General features: G+C 47.4%; 1 protein-coding gene across 1 annotated transcript in view; it reads right to left on the bottom strand.

Annotated features, from left to right (window-relative positions):
- Positions 1 to 4667, bottom strand: part of PTCH1 (patched 1) — a 66861-nt gene extending 62194 nt beyond the window's left edge. Inside the window, exon 1 of the mRNA XM_044756574.2 lies at positions 4535 to 4667. Within this exon, the coding sequence (XP_044612509.1) occupies positions 4535 to 4537 (3 nt within the window). The 5' untranslated portion in view covers positions 4538 to 4667. The remainder of the gene's footprint in view (positions 1 to 4534) is intronic.
- Between the last annotated feature and the right edge of the window lie 14746 nt (positions 4668 to 19413).

Genomic DNA, 19413 nt, shown 5'->3' with positions numbered 1-19413 from the left:
TCTGAGGGGTGCTTTATGACGAGATAACCATGTGGCAATAGACAGGTTGCTATGTTTGTCTTTTCAAATTTCTTTACAATGTTTTAGACCTAAATATTACTTTTTTCCTCCCAATCTTTTATTTATAGCAATTTCAGTATAGCTAGTTGGCTTATGGAATTCTAAAATGAAATTATAGGCTATGTACACATAATGGTTCCCTATGACTGCACGCAGCTGCACGTCTTCTTGTCCGGCTGCTGCCACATGTGCACCATTTCAACGGCAAAGCCTCTTCCACTCGGGCTCATTTCCCTTGGTTTGACTTAATTCCTAAACGTTTTGAACACTGATCTCCGGGGTTTTCAGAGCCCTGAGCCCCCTCACCCTCTGTTTGATAGGTTAACTTTTCAGCATCTCAGACAATGGTCCCGGCCTGTAAATTCTACCCATCGGCTCCAGGACGCAATCGCCAGCCTGGGCTCTAACAAGCGCTATCTTAATCTCCCCACCCCCACCCCCCGCTTCCCCTGTGGTCTGCTTTTTTCATACACAGAGATGAATTACTTTGAGGATCTAATTGGCCTTGTTTCTGTAACGTTTTAAGAAAGGGAAGAGGAGCCAGTGTAAAAGCCTGCTCGACTTGGGTGGTCAGGGCTGAGGCTGCCCCCAATTTGCCTCATTGCTGATGCATGCGAGTGCGACATTCCCAGCGATAATGTTGTTCCTAATCAATCTGCCCTTATTTACATTTGTAAGCATTGTCGGCTTTAATATGCATGCCCTGTGCAGGGGACCGCTGCGCCACACCGGGTTTGTTAACTTCAACTAACCACAAGGATTCTCCAGACCTGAAATGAGGCTGGCTGGAGGAGCCAGGCCTGCAAAGGTGTCTGCTGAGAAGACAGTTCCTTTAATGGCCTTTCTGCAGCATGGCTCCCCTCCTGAGAGTTACCAAACTAGTGAGAGCTTGGGGCCTTTCAACTAGCAGGATTTGCTGGCCCTCCTTGGGGCAACAGCTGTGTGTTCCATTCCCCCTTTCTGAGTCAAGTTCATCTCAATGCCTCAGTTGTCATTTTGGTTTCCCCATCATGATCTAAGACTTCATTGGAGCCTGCAGTTTTCAAAACTGATTCCTTAAACTCTTAAAATGCGATTCCCTCATCTTGTCCCTTCTCTGCTCCAATACTTCAAATATTCATGGCCATGCCACCCACATCTCGAAAATGGCATCCGACTATCCAAATGACGCTGAAATAAAACATCTGCCCTTTGTGTTTGGACATTCCATTGATAAGCAATTGTGGGGCTGGACTTGGTGGGGTAATGAGAAACTACAGTGAGATTTAACTTTTCACAGGTTTCTCAGATCCAACTACAAGGATCTTTAAAATTTAATGTAATTTAGCTAATTTTTGTAGAGTACCAATGAATAAAGGGGTAAATGTTTTCTAGTAATTTGACCCTTGGGCCATGTCATAATTTTGCCTACTGAGTTTAATATTCTTTTCCACAGATCCAATGAATTGCAAACATTACATTGAGTCCCCCAGTCTTCCTGGGTGGGATAGGGAGAGGAACTGAGGGTTTAATGCAGAATTCTATTTATGGATGGGGAGCCCAGAGGACAGGATGTGAGTGATGGGCCAGCACCGGAGCAGTTCAAAGCAGGTACCTTGGGTAAGAGTTGAGTCTTGAGTCAATTCAAGCCAGTATGCCACCATCCACCACATTTTCTTGGCTCCTTAAGAATGCCTTATTATTTTCTCGTTGGCAGCTTTTGTATTTACTTAAAAGGTGATGGTAGAAAATGAGTCTAAAAGGTTTCAGGAAGAGGAAAAAAAGATTCAGCAGCCGCAGAATGTAAAAGCCCTAAGCATGACTCCCCTCCCTTTCCCCTTCCACCTTCTGTTTCCTCCCGTTTCCCCCCTCCCCAGGACTGGAGGAAAGGGAACAGCTCTAGTCAACTTGTCAAAATAATGCTGCTAATTACCCCTGATCTCCTTTAATGGGAAGCTGCTCCCAATTCCACAAAGGAGTAAATGAGGGGTCTACAGCACAAACCCGGGAGCACAGGCAATTTTTGAGCTTATAGTGAGCTTGGGTGTAAGAGATGGAGGGAAGAGTGGCAGAGGGAGATGTCCTGAGAAGGTCCTGGAAATCTCATTTATTTCCCCAGGTTCAAATACTAGCTTGAAAAGGGAATTCGATTCCATGCAGTGCCAAAGCTCTTGGTATTCTCTTGCTGGGAATGTCACCAACTGCAGAGAAAATGTTCAGAGCCTACAATGAACTTGAAAGAAAACATAGCATTGACCCTTATATTGTTCGCCCCTTCTCTGAATGTCTTCTTAGCCACATTACTTTAATGGATAGAAATGTATTCTGGAAAGACTCAGACTTTGAACCTTTTTTTCCTCCGTCTCTCTCTGGCCTCATCTCTATCTCCCCATCTAATATCTCTACATCAAGTTTTACATCTGGCAGAAGGCACACCATTCATTTCAGTGATCTTTGCCATTGGGTCCTGCATGAAAAAGCAGCTGAGCAACATGATCCCTTTGACCCACTGCTGGAGCAACAAATTTATTAGAGATATAGGCATGAGAAATGAAAGGGAAGTAAAACAATTCCAGCTTATTGTGTGTCTTTCTTTCATACTGCTAATCCGGTTTACACATCACGCCTACATGTCTCAATAGGGCTTTATACACTGTGGCAGAGGCGGGAGAAAATAAAAGGTGTGTGTGTGTGAGAGAGAGAGAGAGAGAGAGAAATGAGGATAAAAACAGGAAGACAGATATTTTAATCTATATTGATTTGCCGCCTCAGATTTTCTATCTGTAGAAAGTTGAAGACAATTTGTAAAAAAGTCTTTTTTTTCCACAGAATAATTCAAAATGGTGCTGACTCCTATTCAAAGAGCTTGTTAGATTATGACTAGATTATAATCAGAAATTAGATACACTTCTCACAATGAGTTTGAAATGAAGCTAATACTCCAAATTGAGAATGGCCTATTGGTGTCTACCTTGATTCAACATTTTAACATAAAAAGATCTTGGACTCAAAGGCATTTTACAGCCTTGTGAGAGGAAGCTGGGTTGACAACTAGAACACACACAAACTCACAATTGAAAGCCCCTTGTTTTACAACATGGGTCCACAAAGCACCTGAGGCCACAATTTATCCTGAGGTACCACCCAGGAATAATAGGTTACAGTAACAAAGGATGTTAAAAAAGCATTGTCTTCCTTTGTGGAGGCAATTAATTGCATGTTGAACTATTGTAGCCAAAAAAAAAAAAAATCGAACATACACAGAATGCTGAAAAAAGACTATTGTAGCAGTTCAAGACCTCAGTTATCCATTTATTAAATATTTAGAGCCACCCATTGTGGGTCTTTATTATTTATGTATTTCCCCTCCTCAGGGAGGAAGGAGGGATAAAAAGGGAAGAAGATTGTCTTCTCTCCCAGGTCTAGGAAAACAGGTCTCTGGATGTCTTCCATAGACAACAATCCATATGGTTCTTCTTATGTGAGGGCAATTGAGATCTGAAAACTCTGGACTTATTGCTCATCGACACAGTAGGAGTCATTTTTAACAGGAACTTTAAACCTGGAGACACAGCACATGTCACCCCCAGAGGTACAGTCCCTGGAGGTCCCGTGGGCCCAGTGTTGGCACTGGGTCTAAAGGGTTTGAATCAGTCTGGCCCACCTCAGGCCTCCCCTGAGGCCACACTCAACCCTCTCAGCACTGGGCTGGCCGCCCACCTCTTTAATGGGTGGCAGGCACCAGAACGCCCGATCCCGTGGGCGCAAGAGTCAACACAAACCTCTCTCCTAGCGGTGGCCCCTTCCTGAACTCGGAAAAGCCCCTCTGGCCCTTTTTCCCACCAATGGCGGCGGGCAGGGAGATGTTCGAGCTCCGAGTTTGGGCGAGGTGCTCCTCTCCTAGCCCTGGGTGTCTCACTCACCCAGGCGTCCGGGCCGGGTGCCGAGAGCGCCGGGGGTGGGGGCGAGAGCGTGCGCCCCTGCCCTCCGGCAGGTCTCCCCGAGCTCCACCGAGCCGAGAGAGCTCGCTCCGCTGCGCGCGCTCCCAGCCCGCACCCTCCCCCCGGCGCTGTCACTCTCCGCACCAGCCCTTCCATCCCAGCTCCGCTGCCACCGGCGAGGCAGTAGCCACCACCAGGCTGAGGAGCGGAAGCCAAGGTGGCGACCCTTTCAAGCGTGAAAATGGGATCCCAGGCGACCCCCTCCGTGAGAATTCCTCCCGGAGCCGTTCCGCGGCCGGCCCGCCGCAGCCAGCCCCCTCTCGGCCTCGCGGGGCCGGCCTCGGGGGGCGGGGGCCCGGAGCGCGCGAGCGAGCGTGCAGAGCGGGGCCGGCGCTCCCGCGCCCCGGCGGCGCAGCCCACCCAGCCCCGCGGCCCCGGCGCGCCGCCCGCCCCTCCGGCCCGGCGCTCCTCGCCCGGCCCCGCCACCCCGCGGCCCCGGGGCGCACGCCGCGCGAAGGCCAGGTGGCGGCGGCGGCCGCGCCGGCTGCACTCACCATAGCGGGCCGTCAAGCCCTGCCCGGAGCGCGGGTGCCGATGGCGCGGACGCTGGGCTTGGATTTCACATCAATTCCTTTTCCCCCGTGCCCCCCTGTCCTGGTCCTCCGCTCCTCCGTCTTCTCCCCGTCTGCCCTCGTCTCTCCCTAGCCTTGTCGCTGCGGGTCTCTTTGTCTTCCCTATGGTCGTCTTTTCCTTCGTCTTCGTCTTCGTCTTCTCCTCCTCCTCCTCCGTCTTTACAAAAGGAACGGAAAGTGTAAAAACCCCGGCGCGCTGGGCCGCCGGAGGCTTTCGGCGGAGTGCAGCGCGGACTCACAATTACAAGCCTGTTTCTATTAAGCAGTTCCATGGCCCTCGGCGTGGGTGGTCTGCCGCGCCATAGGCAGGACCTGTCAGGGTCACGTGACAGATCCGAAAACTTTACCCCTTTACAATAAACTCAAGAAAAGCAAAGTAAACTCGAGGAACGTGCTATCAGCACAGCCCTCCTGGGTAAACAGGCGCTCCCCTCCCCGCCTTCCTGGGAGGCGCCCAGGCGAGCGAGCTCCGGCGAACCCCGGCCGCCCCCTCCCCGCCCCCCGCGGCCCTTTCTGCCGGGGGCCGCCGGGCCGGGGGTCTCCGCGCGCCGTCTCGCCTTTCCCACCTTGTGCCCCCCACGCCACACACAGTATTTGCTAACATTTAGCCGCTTGCTCGAATCCGGGGGCGGGGGCGGGGGGAGGGGGGCGGGTGCTGGGGACGGGGCGGGGGCGGAGAGCCGGGAAGCTGTTTCAGCATCCCCGGCTCCGGGAGTGCAGGGTGCCCAGAACGCTGCGGACAACGCCACTTTGCCTGTCCTCAATGCTCAAAGCCCTCTCCTGCTCACATTCCCACGGAAACCCTGAGAAGCTGGAAGCATTCTGCTTGACAGGCCCACAGGCTGACAGGGAGGCAGAGGGCCAGGGAAGCCGGGCAGATAACAAGAGCCTCCCCGGGGAAATGTTCAATGCACCAGGATGTATGTGGATTCGCGTCGTTTCTGTCGAACGTCCCTGGGAAGCCGCGACTTCTGAAGAGACCAAGGTGGAGTCCCTTGGAAACCAAGATTGGTAGCTGGCTGAGGAATCACTAATTGATATTTGCTTTTTTTCCTTCCAATTACTGTGGTTTTTAGGGTATGCCACCCAAATACTCCCACCCACGCTGCCTTCCCGAACGATGAAGCTTGGGTGATTGGGTTAGACGGAAGTGCTGTGGGTCCATGCAGAACGGCTCTCAGCCTCTTGCCCTAAATGGAAAGTCCTATTCAGGAGAAACCCTGGTACAATGTTTAACATTTTATCTGCTCAAACCTGCAGGGTAGACGATGTTTGGCGCACAGTTGAAAGGTGCTATTTTAAATGGACCACATTATGAATAAAGGTGAATTACAGCTACAAGGGGGAAGACAATTTACTGAAACTATCAAGAGTTAACTAGCTGGTCTTCAAGCGGAGCCAGGCTGTTCTCACCTTATTGTGGGCTGACTAAGTGATTAGAGGTGTGTGTGCGTGTACATGTGTTATTAAAAAAACCCCAACAACCTAGGAATCACAATTTATCTCCTTCCCCCAAAGACTATATAGCATCCTTCAATAGAGTTGTTTGACTTCTCAGAGTGTTCTGTTTGAGACGCATTAAGTAATTAAACATTGGAATGCTGGGCAGCCCTGTGAATTAGGCTTGTTGAGAAAGTCATTTCATACCAATTGACTTTAGTAAAAAATAGTCTCAAACGGATATCAGCAGAGCACGGATCCTAAAAGTCATAATAATTGGAAGAACAAACCCACCAATATTTCCTTCAGAAACACTCCATTTTGGGGTCGAATCAAAGGACTCTACTCAAACTCTGCTATACGCTTGGGTGGGACGAGGAAGAAGAAGGTACAAATACATCTCAAAATAGAGTAGCTTAGAATATGAAAGAAAAAGGGAGATAAGAAAAAGAGAAACAGCTTAGCAAAGGACATTTAAATGGCCCACAATGTAAAGTTACTAGGTCCGGTTATGCTAGCTTTGTGGGAAATTCCAGCAGAACTGGTGAAGTTTGGTCTTCCTCATTACAGTGAAGCCCCTCCTGCAGGTTCACCTGGCTGCATGCCCCCTGAGTGAGGCCAAGGCGAATAATCAGGGGTGGACCCAGGTGTGGGGGCCTGGGCTCCTGCAGTTTGGGTGGGGAGGGCTTCTTAAGGAACTCAAAATTACGACACAAAGCCAGATACAGGGCCTTGGGAGTGGGCTGTGCAGTGAGGGGTCTGAAGCTGTGTGAGCTTCCTACCAGATCGCCCCCTTTATAGCACAGAACAGGGGGATCACTGAGCTACCCGGATTTTGTGGTCTTGCATCCATTAGTTAAAATTGAATGTTTCAGTCCAGTGGTTTACAAGTAGGAGCAAAACCCAGCTTGATTTGAGTGTAAATAGTTGGAGTTGGGCAGTGGTGGTACAGTGAATCAGGGAGTTGGAACCTAGAAGGTTCTGAAGGACGGGAACTCACGGGAAATGCTCTCTCCCAAGAGCAACCTGTCCTTCTTTTCCTTCCTCTGAAATCAGTGTTTGAAAATTATCTCAGTGCTGTGTCTCTCTTCCCTCCACTCTTAGATGCTAGAAACGTTGAAACAACAAGCCCCAGATATGTGTTCTCCAGAGCCAGAGCCCCATTTGTTGTTACCTTCTGGCATTTCTCTGAGACTCCCTGCCAGGGCAGGCTCCTTCTCAGCAAACAGCTGCCTCTCCCCTTCTAAAGTTGCTTGTGCCTCATCTCTTCTTGCAAAACCAGCTCCAGCGCTGCCCGGTCTGATAAGCCACTTGGCAACAAGGTGTTAATGGCTGATGAGGGTGCTAGACAATACTTTTGCAAATTAACTTGGACTTTTGGAGCCATAGCCAGAGGAATAATTCCAAAGTTGGAGAGTTCAGGGCGTTAAGGCAGGACCAGATGGAGACATTTGGGGCATCAGAGGAAGGACAATAGAGGGACCTTTTGTAACGGGTCTGAAAGTAGACCACGTGTGCATGACCAAATCCGTTGATGGGCAAGGTCATCCCTGGCTCTCTGTCTTTCTGTTGCTACTTGAGAGATAGTTACCCTTGTTACATGCACAGACACAGACACAGGCATGCACATACACACATTCTTCATTCTATGCTCCCCTCTTCCCTGGCTCCTGCTAAAAGTGGGTTCCTAAGGACTTTCATTCATCCCCTCCCCTAGAGCAATCTCCAGCAACTGGAGTGCTTCAAATGAATAACTGAGAGTTCAGAAGAAACGTTTGTCCACGTTTAAGAAGCTCTCCACTCGGGGTGAATGCCCCTCCTGCACACGGTCAGTCACCTCAGGTGTGGCCATTCTTTGATACTGGATCAGACAAATCAAACTTTCATAAAAAGTGATTTTGCTCAATGTGGGGATTCCAAATGTAATCTACCTACCCCGCCCTCTTTCCAGTCAGGAAGATACCCAAAAGCCAAACCAGCTTGTAGAATTAAGGCTTTGAGGACTGGAGGGATAAGAAATACTTAAAGGGGGTTGGCTGGAATTAGGAGACTGGAGGAACAATTGAATTATAATGGTAAGATACGCTAAAACAGTAAAAGAACTGTTTAAACAACGAGCAGTAAAACAGGATTACAAAAAAGAAAAACCTGAACAAACAGCTTGGGAACAAAAGGGATGGAGTGAGACGTCATAACCAAGGGCTCCCAGGGACCCCATTACTGTGTAAGGAGGCACACAGAGTCATCATAGTGTTCTAGAGAGCACAGCCATCTCAGGACCAGAAGAAAGAGGGAGAGAGACGCCTGGGGAGCCCCCACCTCAAAAAACAAAACTGACCCAGTTGCTTACTGTAGTGACTGATGTCCACACAGGACTCCCTCTGCTGAGATCTCCTGTGCGGAAGACCTGCAGGGGCAGCCTTGCCAATGAAGAATGTGGTAAGAAATGAAGTGCCAAGGGAGATTTCCAAGCTGTGGGAGGCATGTGTGGCCAGGCTGGCTGGTGGCGATGGTGGTGGAGGCGGGTCAGGGCCAGGAGAAACGCCTTATTGCAATTAAGCAGGTCAGAAAAATGATCTCAAAGTTCTAATTGTACCTAAGAGGACTGAAAAAGACATGAATACAGTAAATAGAAAAGACAGCCTCTGTCTGACAAAAAGTGCAGTTTTACAATTTTAGCATTGCTGCTACTCAGAAGTCATCATTTGCCTTGATTAAGATCGAGGGGAAAAGATACAGAACGGAACTTCATTTACTTAAGCTAACTGACTAAAAATTTGGAGGAGTGAGTCCAATTTCATTCCACTCCGAGTGAGAGGTCGTGTGAGGCCAAGCTCCGTGTGGTGAGATCCAGGGGAGGTTTGTGTCGTGCGTGTAGAGCCTCCTCGAGCCCTGTCATCACGCTCTGTTCTGCGGGCTGCTGGGTAGGACCTGCTGGTGGCTCTGAAGACCCCCACGTACAGAAGTGCCGCTCCCTGTGTTGCGAGGCAGACTCCTCAGAAGGCCCAGGGCCTGGAGGGGATGTGTGCTTCTTGCCCAGCAGCCCCTTGGGGTGCTCCGGGGGTGGCTCCTTCTCTGGAGACTCTCGCCCCTTGAGGCTGGAAGCCTGTTTGGTGGGGAGTGGGGGCAGTGGGAGCTGGGGTCTGCCTGACGACCCTGACCTGCCGTGCACCCCCAGGCTTAGCGCCTCCTCCTCCACACCTGTGTTACTTTGCTAGGGCCCTGTGACAAAGTAGCACAGCCTGAATGGCTTAAACTACAGAAATTGATTTTCTCACAGTTCTGGAGGCTGGGAGTCCAAGATGAGGATGTGGGCAGGGCTGGTTTCTTCTGGGGCCGCTCTCCTGGGCTTGTAGATGGCTGACTTCTCCTTGTGTCTTCACAGGGTCTTCCTTCTATCCATGTCTGTGTCCTAATTTCCTCTTCTTGTAAGGCACCAGTCATATTGGATTGGAGCCCACTAGATGACCTCATTTAACTTAATCACTCCTTTAAAGACCTTGTCTCCAAACACAGTCACATTCTGAGGGACTGGGCTTAGGGCTTCCACATATAAATTTTGAAAGGACACAGTTCAGCCCCTAACAGCGCTGAAACATTGGAAGGAGCTGGCTTGGATCTGCAGGGCAAGTGCCCATCTCTGCCTGTGGTCTTCAGAGGACTCAGGACAGACTGGAGCTGGCTCCTGGTGCTGAGAGGACCTGACCGCACCTCCCCGGAACCTGCCCGCGAAACCGACGCTGGGTGACACGTGTCCTAGGAATGCCGGCGCTCTGAGAGAGTGGCCTTCCGCACCCAGCAGAACTTTTCCCCCACAAGAATGAGCACTGCTAGGCTAGTTATAAATCTGTCTTGGTTATTTACTGCAGCGAGTTCCTTCAGGCAGCGGTGTGCGAGACTGGCTGCTCACAAGAATCACCTGGGGAGTTTAAAAACAAAAACAATGAAACAAAACTAGATTCTTTGCTCCCATCCCAGAGCTATAGACTCAGATCCCAGCCCTGGGGAACTGGCATTTTTCAAAAGAATCTCCCTAAAGAAAGAATAGTAAAATGCTAATGGTAGGATCGAGGTGCGGGTATTCACTGTAACATCCTTCCAACCTTGCTGTGTATTGGAAGTTTCTCATCATAAAATGTCAACGAGAAAATAAAAGGATCCCTGGGTCATTCTGATGTGCAACTAGATTTGAAGGCCTAAGGGACACACGGTTAACTTACAAAAACGTTCTTGGCATTCTCTGTGATGGTACTTGTCACATTGCATGATTGCTGTGCATTCATCCAATGAAAGCTCTGTGAGCTTCTCTGCATGCATCATCCTCTGCTAGGTGCTGTGAATTGAGAGATGAAAAAGCAGTCTTGAAAACACCACAAAATACCATTTCACATCCATGATTAGCAAAACTTTAAAAGTCTGACCATAGCAAGTGTGAGCAGGACTATGAGACAACGTGAACTTTAGCGCACTACTGGTTGGAGTGGAAGTCAGGTTAATTGTTTTTGGAGAATAATTTGGTGTTATCTAGAAAGGTCGAACCCCACTCCTGCGTATATCTCTCAGAGAAATATGAGGCCTAGGAAGTACATTCAAGAATGTTCACAGAAGTGTTGTTTGTAATGGCATAAAACTGGACATGACCAAAACGTCCATCAAAGCAGGATAGATAAACAAACTGTGGGCAGTTCACACAATGGGATTCTACCAAGAGGCGAAAATAAAGGAACCACAGATACCTTGTAGCAATATGAACGCATCTTACAAACATTATCTTGGGTGAAATAACCAGGTCAGAAGCAAGTCTCATAAGAATGTACATGTAAATTCCATTTATATAAAGGTCAAAGTCAGGTAGTATTTATAAAGCAAAGGAGGAGAGGGGCTGGCCCTATGGCCCAGTGGTTAAATTCAGCGGGCTCTGCTTCAGTGCTGGTTCCTGGATGGAGACCTACACCACTTGTTACTGTCCATGTTGTGGCAGCGACCCACATACAAAATAGAGGAAGATTGACACAGATGTTAGCTCAGGGCTAATCTCAGCAAAAGAAAAGAAAAGTAAGAGAATGAGCAGCCCACTCAGGGAAGCAGTTACCTCTAGGGGTGCAGGAGGTGAGGGGGTTGGGGAGCTTCAAAAAGAATTCATTTTGTTATTTTTCTTTAAAATGTACATACAGGTGATAAATACCTGTATTTTTGAATTTTTGATCCATTTCATAACAAAAGCATTTTTTTAAAAGATACCGTCCTAGTTCTAGACAAACTCGTGGCCCAGTGGGGCATAAAGAAGAACAATAACTGTGGAATACTGTGACAGATGCTGGAGCCGCGGAGGCCGGAGCACTCGCCTGAACCCTGACTCCCAAGAGGCCACCGGGAGTGGGGAGGGTGTTGAAGGAAGGGAGAGGGGCTGCTGACAGGTCAGAGGGAGAGGGTGAGTGTGTTCCTGGGAAGGGCAGAGGATGGCCGAGGCATCCAGGGGCAAATGCTGTCCTTAGAACTCAGGCCTCTGTTTCTGGACCCCAGCCTGTCCAAGCTCTGAGCCACCACCTTCATGCCTTCTCTGTATCAACGTAACACCCTAGGGACAGACTAGAAACTCATGTAATCTTCTCCTAGGGAATGAGGCCACACAAGCTTAAATGTCGTGTGAATGCAATGTTACTTTATGGGCCCAAACCTGGGTTTAAAAAGTTTGCATTATATAGTCAACCCTTCTGTGGGGTCATCTTATAGTGACATTTCAGTGGTTTCTTGTGTATAAGGCAATATTACTTATTTACTACAAGTGCTATTAGGAGTTATACATGGGAGTAATAGTAAAAATCCATAAAATAGTGCTCTTAATTCTCTTCCCTTGTAAATTTGCGTGTTGAAAGGATGTTTTATTATGAAGTCACTCATCTTGGTATTGTGACAGCCCGACTGCTTAAGAAATACTCAGTTACAAACAAGCGCTGGCCTGGAGGAAGTGAAGAAGAAGCCAGCTTACAAATTGCAGCTATTATTTGCTTATACAGGTGAGCGCTTCTGTTTAACCCTCATGATTTGAAACAGGCTACCAGCCCACCCTCCACGGAGAGGCCCACCTGTTTCCACCCCACCCTGCTTCTGTAGACATACAATTCTATTTGGCTCACTAATCACTTCGTGATACCCTCCCTTCTATTGTTTCTAGTGCGTTCCAACTTTTTATGTCATGGTACACATAGGAAGAATGATAATATTGGTACAATAGAATGGAAAAACCAGAGATCTGAAGGCACCTATCTGTGGGAGTAATTAGCAGAAATTTTACGTGTTTTTATGTTATAAAATTATGAGAAAGGCAAAGTAAAAATTTAGAGAAAATATGAAGTATGCAATTTGTAGAAAACGTCCAAATAAAATCTTTTCAAGTCTTTTTTTATTGCTTTTTCTCCCCAAATACCCCAGTACATACTTGTATATTTTAGTTGTGGGTCCTTCTAGTTGTGGCATGTGGGATGCTGCCTCAGCATGGCCTGATGAGCGGTGCCATGTCCGCACCCAGGATCCAAAACGGCGAAACCCTGGGCCACCACAGCGGAGCACCTGAACTTAACCACTTGGCCATTGGGCCGACGTCCTCAAGTTTTTGATTGAGAAACAAACTTTAACTTCCGTCCATGAATATCAATTTTTTATGTCAGCTTTTATGCCTAAAATAACTCTGAATACAAGTCTCTAAGACTTTAATAGTGATCTCTCAGCCAGCCTGTGGCTGAGGGGTCAAGTTTACCCACTCTGCTTTGGTGGCCCAGGGTTTTGCCAGTTCTGATCCTGAGTGCTGACCTAGCACCACTCATCAGGCCATGCTGAAGGGGTGTCCCAAATAGCACAACCAGAGGGACCTACAACTAGAATATACAACTATGTACGGGGGGGGGGGAGGGTTGGGGAGGAGGAGGAGGGGAGGGGGAGGAAGAGGAGGAGGAGGAAGAGGAAAAGATCTCTTCAAGATGTTTACATGATGATTTCTTAAAATTCTTTCTAGTTACCATGATTTAAAACTCTACATGAGTAGGTGATAAAAATTTAAAACCATTTTCAACCATTCCAAATTTACACCTGTTGAAATGCAATCCAAGCCACAATGTGAGGTCACCTCACACTGTTTACAGTGGCTATTATCAAAAAGACAAGAAATAACAAATGTGAAGAAAAGGGAACCCTTGTGCACTGTTGGTGGGAAGGTAAACTGGCACAGCCGCTATGGAAAACAGTATGGAGTTTCCTCAAGAAATTCAAAACAGAACTGCCATCTGATCCAGCAATTCCACTTCTGGGTGTATATCCAAGGGAATCAAAACCATTATCTGGAAGAGATGTGTGCACTCCCGTGCTCATTGCAGCATTATTCACAATAGCCAAGACATGGAAGCAACCTAAGTGTCTGCCAGTGGATGAATGAATCAAGAAAATGTGGAATATATATACAATGGAATATTATTCAGCCTTAAAAAAGAAGAAAATCTTGTCATTTGTGACAACATGGATGAAACTGGAGCACATTATGCCGAGTGAAATAAGTCAGGCAGAGAAAGACAAATACTGCATAGTATCACTTGTATGTGGAATAAAAAAAAAAAAGTCAAATTCATAGAAACAGAGAGTAGAAAAGTAGTTGCCAAGGGCTGGAGGGTGGGGAAATAGGGAGAGGCTGGTAAAAGGGTACAAATTCTCAGTTATAAGATGAATGAGTTCTGAGGATCTAATGTATAGCATGGTACTATAGTTGATAACACTGTGCCGTATAATTGAAATTTGCTAAGAGCGTTGAACTTAAATGTTCTCACCAAATAAAAGGTGAATATGTGACATGATGGATGTGATAATTAACTCAACAGGGGAATCCTTTCACAATGTATGTGTATATCAAATCATCACGTCGTACACTTTAAATATCTCACAATTTTATTTGTCAATAATACCCCTATAAAGTTGAAAAAAATCAAAATTTACACCTGTTGAAATTGTATTCAAAGAATCTAACAAATTTTTTGTTAGGCAAATTTCCCTTTCTTGCTTTGACAAACATAACTTTGAAATGTCTTATAATATAAATAGATTTCTAGTTTTTCATGTGGATTTGTTTCCTGGGGTTGTCATAACAAAGTACCGCCTAGAATGTGGCTTAAGATAACCAAAAGTTATCCTTTCACAGTTCTGGGGGCTAGAAATCTGAAGTCACGGTGTTGGCTGGGCTGGTTCCTTATGAGGGGGATCCGTTCAGGTCTCTCTCCCAGCTTCCCCTGACAGTCGGCGATCCTCGGCGTTCCTCAGCTTGTACAGGCACCACTCCAATCTTTGCCTCCGTCTGCAAATGGCACCCTCCCTGTGTCTCTGACTCGTGTCTGTCTTCTTATAAGGACACCAGCAACATGGATTAAGGGCCCACCCTACTCTAGTGTGACCTCATCTTAACTCTCACTATATCTGCAATGACCCTATTTCCAAATAAGGTCACATTCTGAGGTACCGGGGCTTAGGACTTCAACAGAGCTTTTTTGGGGACACACTGTAGCCCCGACACCATGGGACCTTTTCAGAGCAAGCATTTCACAGTACCCGTGAAGCTCTAATCTGCACCCATGGTTAGAGAAGTCACCTTGAGCCACCTTGGACACCATCAAAATAGTGCACCAGTTGCAGAAAAGAGAGACACATCCAATCAATGTGAAGAAGATTCGGGGGATTCCTGGAGTCTATTTTCTGCCTCCCACTTTCAACACCAACCAGCTACACTTTGAGCACCTGAAACATGACCTCCCCCAGCCGACTCATGGAACCGTATTCACAGAGAGCACTGCAGCCGGCCTCTGCTGAGGGCACCTCCTTGGCCCTGCGGCCCTGTCATGGAGCAGCAAGTGCTGGAGGCACAGGGACCGCTGGAGGCAGTCCTACCCTACTCCACTCCAGTCCAGGAGTTCCAACCGAGAACTTTGGGGTTTAGGACTAGAGAGACTGCCTTGGGGCTCCAGCCTCCTCAGCTCGCAGGGCTGCCCTGAGGACTGACAGCCTGTCACCTCCAGGCAGTCCTGACTCTCCTTTGCTGCGTGCTCACACATGGACTGCAGCGCCTGTGGTCAAGTTCTGTTCTCCTGCCTCAGCCTCTGTTCTGCTTCTGCTTCTCTGACTGTTCCTCCCCGAGTTCCTTTGCTGGTTCCTGTTCTTCCACCTACTCCTGAGAGGTTGGTCCTTCCCAGGGCCCACCGCTGACCTCAGTTCCTCTTGCTGGCTTACTCTTTTTTTTTTTTGAGGAAGATCAGCCCTGAGCTAACATCTGCTGCCAATCCTCCTCTTTTTGCTGAGGAAGGCTGGCCCTGAGCTAACATCCATGCCCATCTTCCTCTACTTTATATGTGGGATGTCTACCACAGCATGGCTTGGCGAGAGGTGCCATGTCCCCACCAGGGATCCGAACCAGCAAACCCCGGGCTGCTGAATCGGAACGTGCACACTTAACCGCTGCACCACCGGGCCGGCCCCACTGGTTTACTCTTTTACTCTGTAGGTTGGACAATAAGCCCATCTGCTCCCAAATCTTCTTCCCAGCCATCTGCCCTGAGCTTCAGCCTCCGCATCTAGGTGCCCGGAATTGAAGGTGTTCCCACCCACCTCCTTCAGCTGCATCCCTCGACCCCTCCTCATTCCCCAAACCTGCTCTTCTGACTCCATTAATAGCTCTTCCATCCACAGATTGGCCATCCAGAGATTAAGCAGCATCTTTAGGCTCACTTTGTGTTCTCCAAAGGAGTTCCTCAGGTACCATGTCCACGTTTCTCGGTGTGGTTTACAAGGGCCCTGGTGGACGTGTTGGTCACGTGCCTCTGCAGCTGTCTCCACACCCTGCTGGCTTCAGCAGCAGCAGCAGCAGTACATGCGGTGGTCTGCCTTTCGCACTCCTCTGTGCCTGCCCAGTTGCTCTTCCCTCTGTCCACGCCTCTGCCTGCTACCTTTATATGCATCCTTTAGATGCAGCTCAGATGTCCCTTCATCAGTGTACACAGATATGGCATCAACATGGTGGGAGGGGGTCAGAGAAAACTTCACAAATAAGGATTTCTCTTACAAAATTTAAATATCTCAAGTATGATTAGTCATTTTGATGTTAAATTGCTAGTCATTAGTATAATTATTAGTCATTTTGGTATTAAAGTCTAGAGAAGTGATTCTCAAATTGGGGTCCCTAGATCAACAGTGTCAGCATCACCTGGGAACTTGTTAGAAATGCAAATTCTCAGGCACCACCTCAGATCTCCTGAATCAGAAGCTCTGGGGATGGGACCCAGTGATATGTGCTTTAACAGGTCCCCCAGGTGATTCTGGTGCCTGCTGAGATTTGAGAGCTGAAAGGGAAAGGGAAGATGCAATTGCATTGTGAATTGGGTCTCTGCAGGTACCTAACGGGCTTCCCTTGGCTGAGACCTGCACCTCTCACCTTTCTCTCTCCTAGGTACAGCCGCTCCTCCAACCAACTCACACACACTCTGAGATGGGTTCCTCACTTGGCAGAAACACTATAAAATGCTCCCTGAATGGGACAGAAATTAGTCTCAGTATCAGAAAGTTGGTGCTTATTGCCCAGATTCTTCATCTCTTTTTCTTTTTCATCTCACTGCTAGGGCTTTCCTTGTTTCAAATTATTGGGCTAAGAGTTGATCAGTTGCCTTTCCTGACTTCTCATTCAATGGCAGAGGAGCCAGCGCCTCACGGCCGCTTCCCGAGAACACAAAACTCAGCGTCACCAAAACTGCCTGTATTTTCCCACCTCTAAACTATCCACGTGTGTCTGATCCTCCTTCATGCTATTGATCTTCCCGCAGAGGACCTAAAGACAGGTTCTCCAGGCAGAGCCTGGGTTCGTGCTTATCCTCCAACTCGCTTTTAGAACTTTGTCCTGCTTCTTTTATTCATAAGGAAAGTCAAGTAGTTTAGTAAAATGGAATAGAGAAGACAGGACTAGATCCTGGTAGGTACAGGAATTCAATATCTGACAAAGGAGATAATTTAATTCAGTGGGAAAGATTTAATTGAAAATTCAGTGGGAAAGATTTAATTGAAAATTCCATGGTGCCGACCCAAGTGAATATCTCCTGGAAGAAAATGTAACTGGACTCCTATCTCAAACATTTGCAAAAATAAATTCTAGATGGAGCAAATGTTTACATGTAAAAAGTAAACAAAAATCATATGACTTAGGAAATATGAAACATGACCTAGGGATTAGAGAAAGCTTTTTAGTAGAGTTAGGAAATTTATAGTCTACAAGAGAGAAGAAAGACATATTTTAGCCAAAAAAAGTTAAAACGTTTTTGAATGGTAAAAAATATAAGCAATTAAGTACAAATACATACTTTTGTATGAAGTACCTTACAAATCCAAGTTTCATCTAGGGGAAACCGGGGAGTGGTGGGCAGTGGGGCACACTGCAGAGCCCTGTCCAGAGGGGCCGGCAATACTTCACTGCAGCCGATGGATTGCTGCCAGGCAGGGGTGTGGGTGCAGTGTGGCCAGATGTTCTGGTCTGTTAATTCCCTTCTAACTCATAAATTTTTAAATTTCTAGAAACCTGGATTGTCTGCTGATACCTCAAACTCAAAATGTCAAAATGGAAATTATCATCTTGCCAAAATATCATTCCTCTCCCTCTTTCTCTCTTACACACACCCACACGCATGAACACATACACACACACACACAGAGGCATCAACATCCATCCACTCCTGGCACTTCGTGTATATTTTTTATTCTTTTCACTTGCCCAGCTCACTCGCTACCTCCTTTCAAGCAGTCGCCAAGCTGTCTCCACCCCACGTCTTCTTCCACGGTTATTTCTCTCGTGTTCATTCACTTCCCTCACTCTCACAGGCACCCCTAGCCCCAGGTACTCAGGACTTCTCACATGGGCTGTTATACTGGTCTTCCAATTGGTGTCCTGCTTCCCACCTGACCCGTTCCAATCCATCACATACATGATGACACAGTCCTGTTCCTGAGGCGCAGCCCTTTTCAGCCAGCTGCTGAATCAGAGATCTTCAATGCTCCTGAGCACTTATTGAATGAAGGGTGAACACCCAGCCTGCTGCCAGCAGCTTCCCATCAACGTCCTCAGCTTTCTCTACCTCAGCTCCTCTTTATTCACTGTCAAGCACCAAGCTGAGTGCTCCCTGTCCCCTCAGGTGACCTACTTTCTCACCTTTGCTCATGCTTTTTCCTTCATGTGAGGCATCCTATTTCCCCACCTCCAACTCTGCCACTCAGCTCTCATGTCACTTGCCCCAAGGAGACTTCCCTGGTCTCCCATTTGAAATAAGCTTTCTTCTCTCTCATCTCCCACAATACTTACCTTATCTAACTCTCTATTCTCTTTACACAGGCTATAGTGGACAGCTGCTATTTCTGATGTTCAGCAACCATTCACCCTTTCTTCTGCTTGTGTCAGCTCAGTTTCCTTCTGGTGGACCCCTGTTCCCATCTAAGGGCTTTGGGGTGAATTGACTTTATCCTAAGCTCCTGCACAAATCCTAAGTTTATCCTAAGACTGACCTGGCCAATGGGAGCATCTCATTCCCCTGGCCGTGGTGATTGGTTCAGAAAAGGGCATGTGAGCCAATCAGAGTTAATGAAACACAGTGAGACTTTCTCTGGGACCGTTGAGAAAGAATCTTCCTTTCCTACTGAGATTCCCTAACTGTAAAAATTACTAAATCTGGAGCTGCTAGAAACGCCAGTTGGGGCCTGACACCACTCGTCAAGCCACGCTGTGGCAGGTGTCCCACATATAAATGAGAGGAAGATTGGCACAGATGTTAGCTCAGGGCCAGTCTTCCTCAGCAAAAAGAGGAGGATTGGCAGCAGATGTTAGCTCAGGGTTAATCTTCCTCAAAAAAAAAAAGCTTGATAATAAATTAAAGCCAATATCCCGGAAGACAGAGCAGAGAAATGGAGAGAAATCCCATCCCATCACAGTTTCACTCTCTGAATCAGGAGTTGACTTTTTATTTACATGGCCCTGTACATTCCCATTTTTTGTTTAAATCAGTTAAAAGTGGGCTTTCTGCTATTTGCAATCTAGAAAGTGTTGAATGACACATTAATCTTCGATTAGCCCGTAAGTTCCTTGAAGGTAGGTACCATCTTGCTTATATCACCAATTATAAAATTTCTTGCTCAAAAAAGGTGCTCAATGAATATTTTTGATTGAATTAATCAACTGTTGATATGTCTTTCCAGGACTTCTCTCTCTTCCATTTGCTTTGCTTAATCCCATTTTACTTGCATTTAATCCATGTATGACAGAGGGAGACAGCAGAAACCAATAATTGCCACCTGGTTATTGC

The sequence above is a fragment of the Equus asinus genome, chromosome 23, assembly GCF_041296235.1.
Source record: "Equus asinus isolate D_3611 breed Donkey chromosome 23, EquAss-T2T_v2, whole genome shotgun sequence".
Lineage (NCBI taxonomy): Eukaryota > Metazoa > Chordata > Mammalia > Perissodactyla > Equidae > Equus > Equus asinus.
Note: the sequence above shows the minus strand (reverse complement) of the source record. Positions and strands in the feature narration are given on the sequence as shown.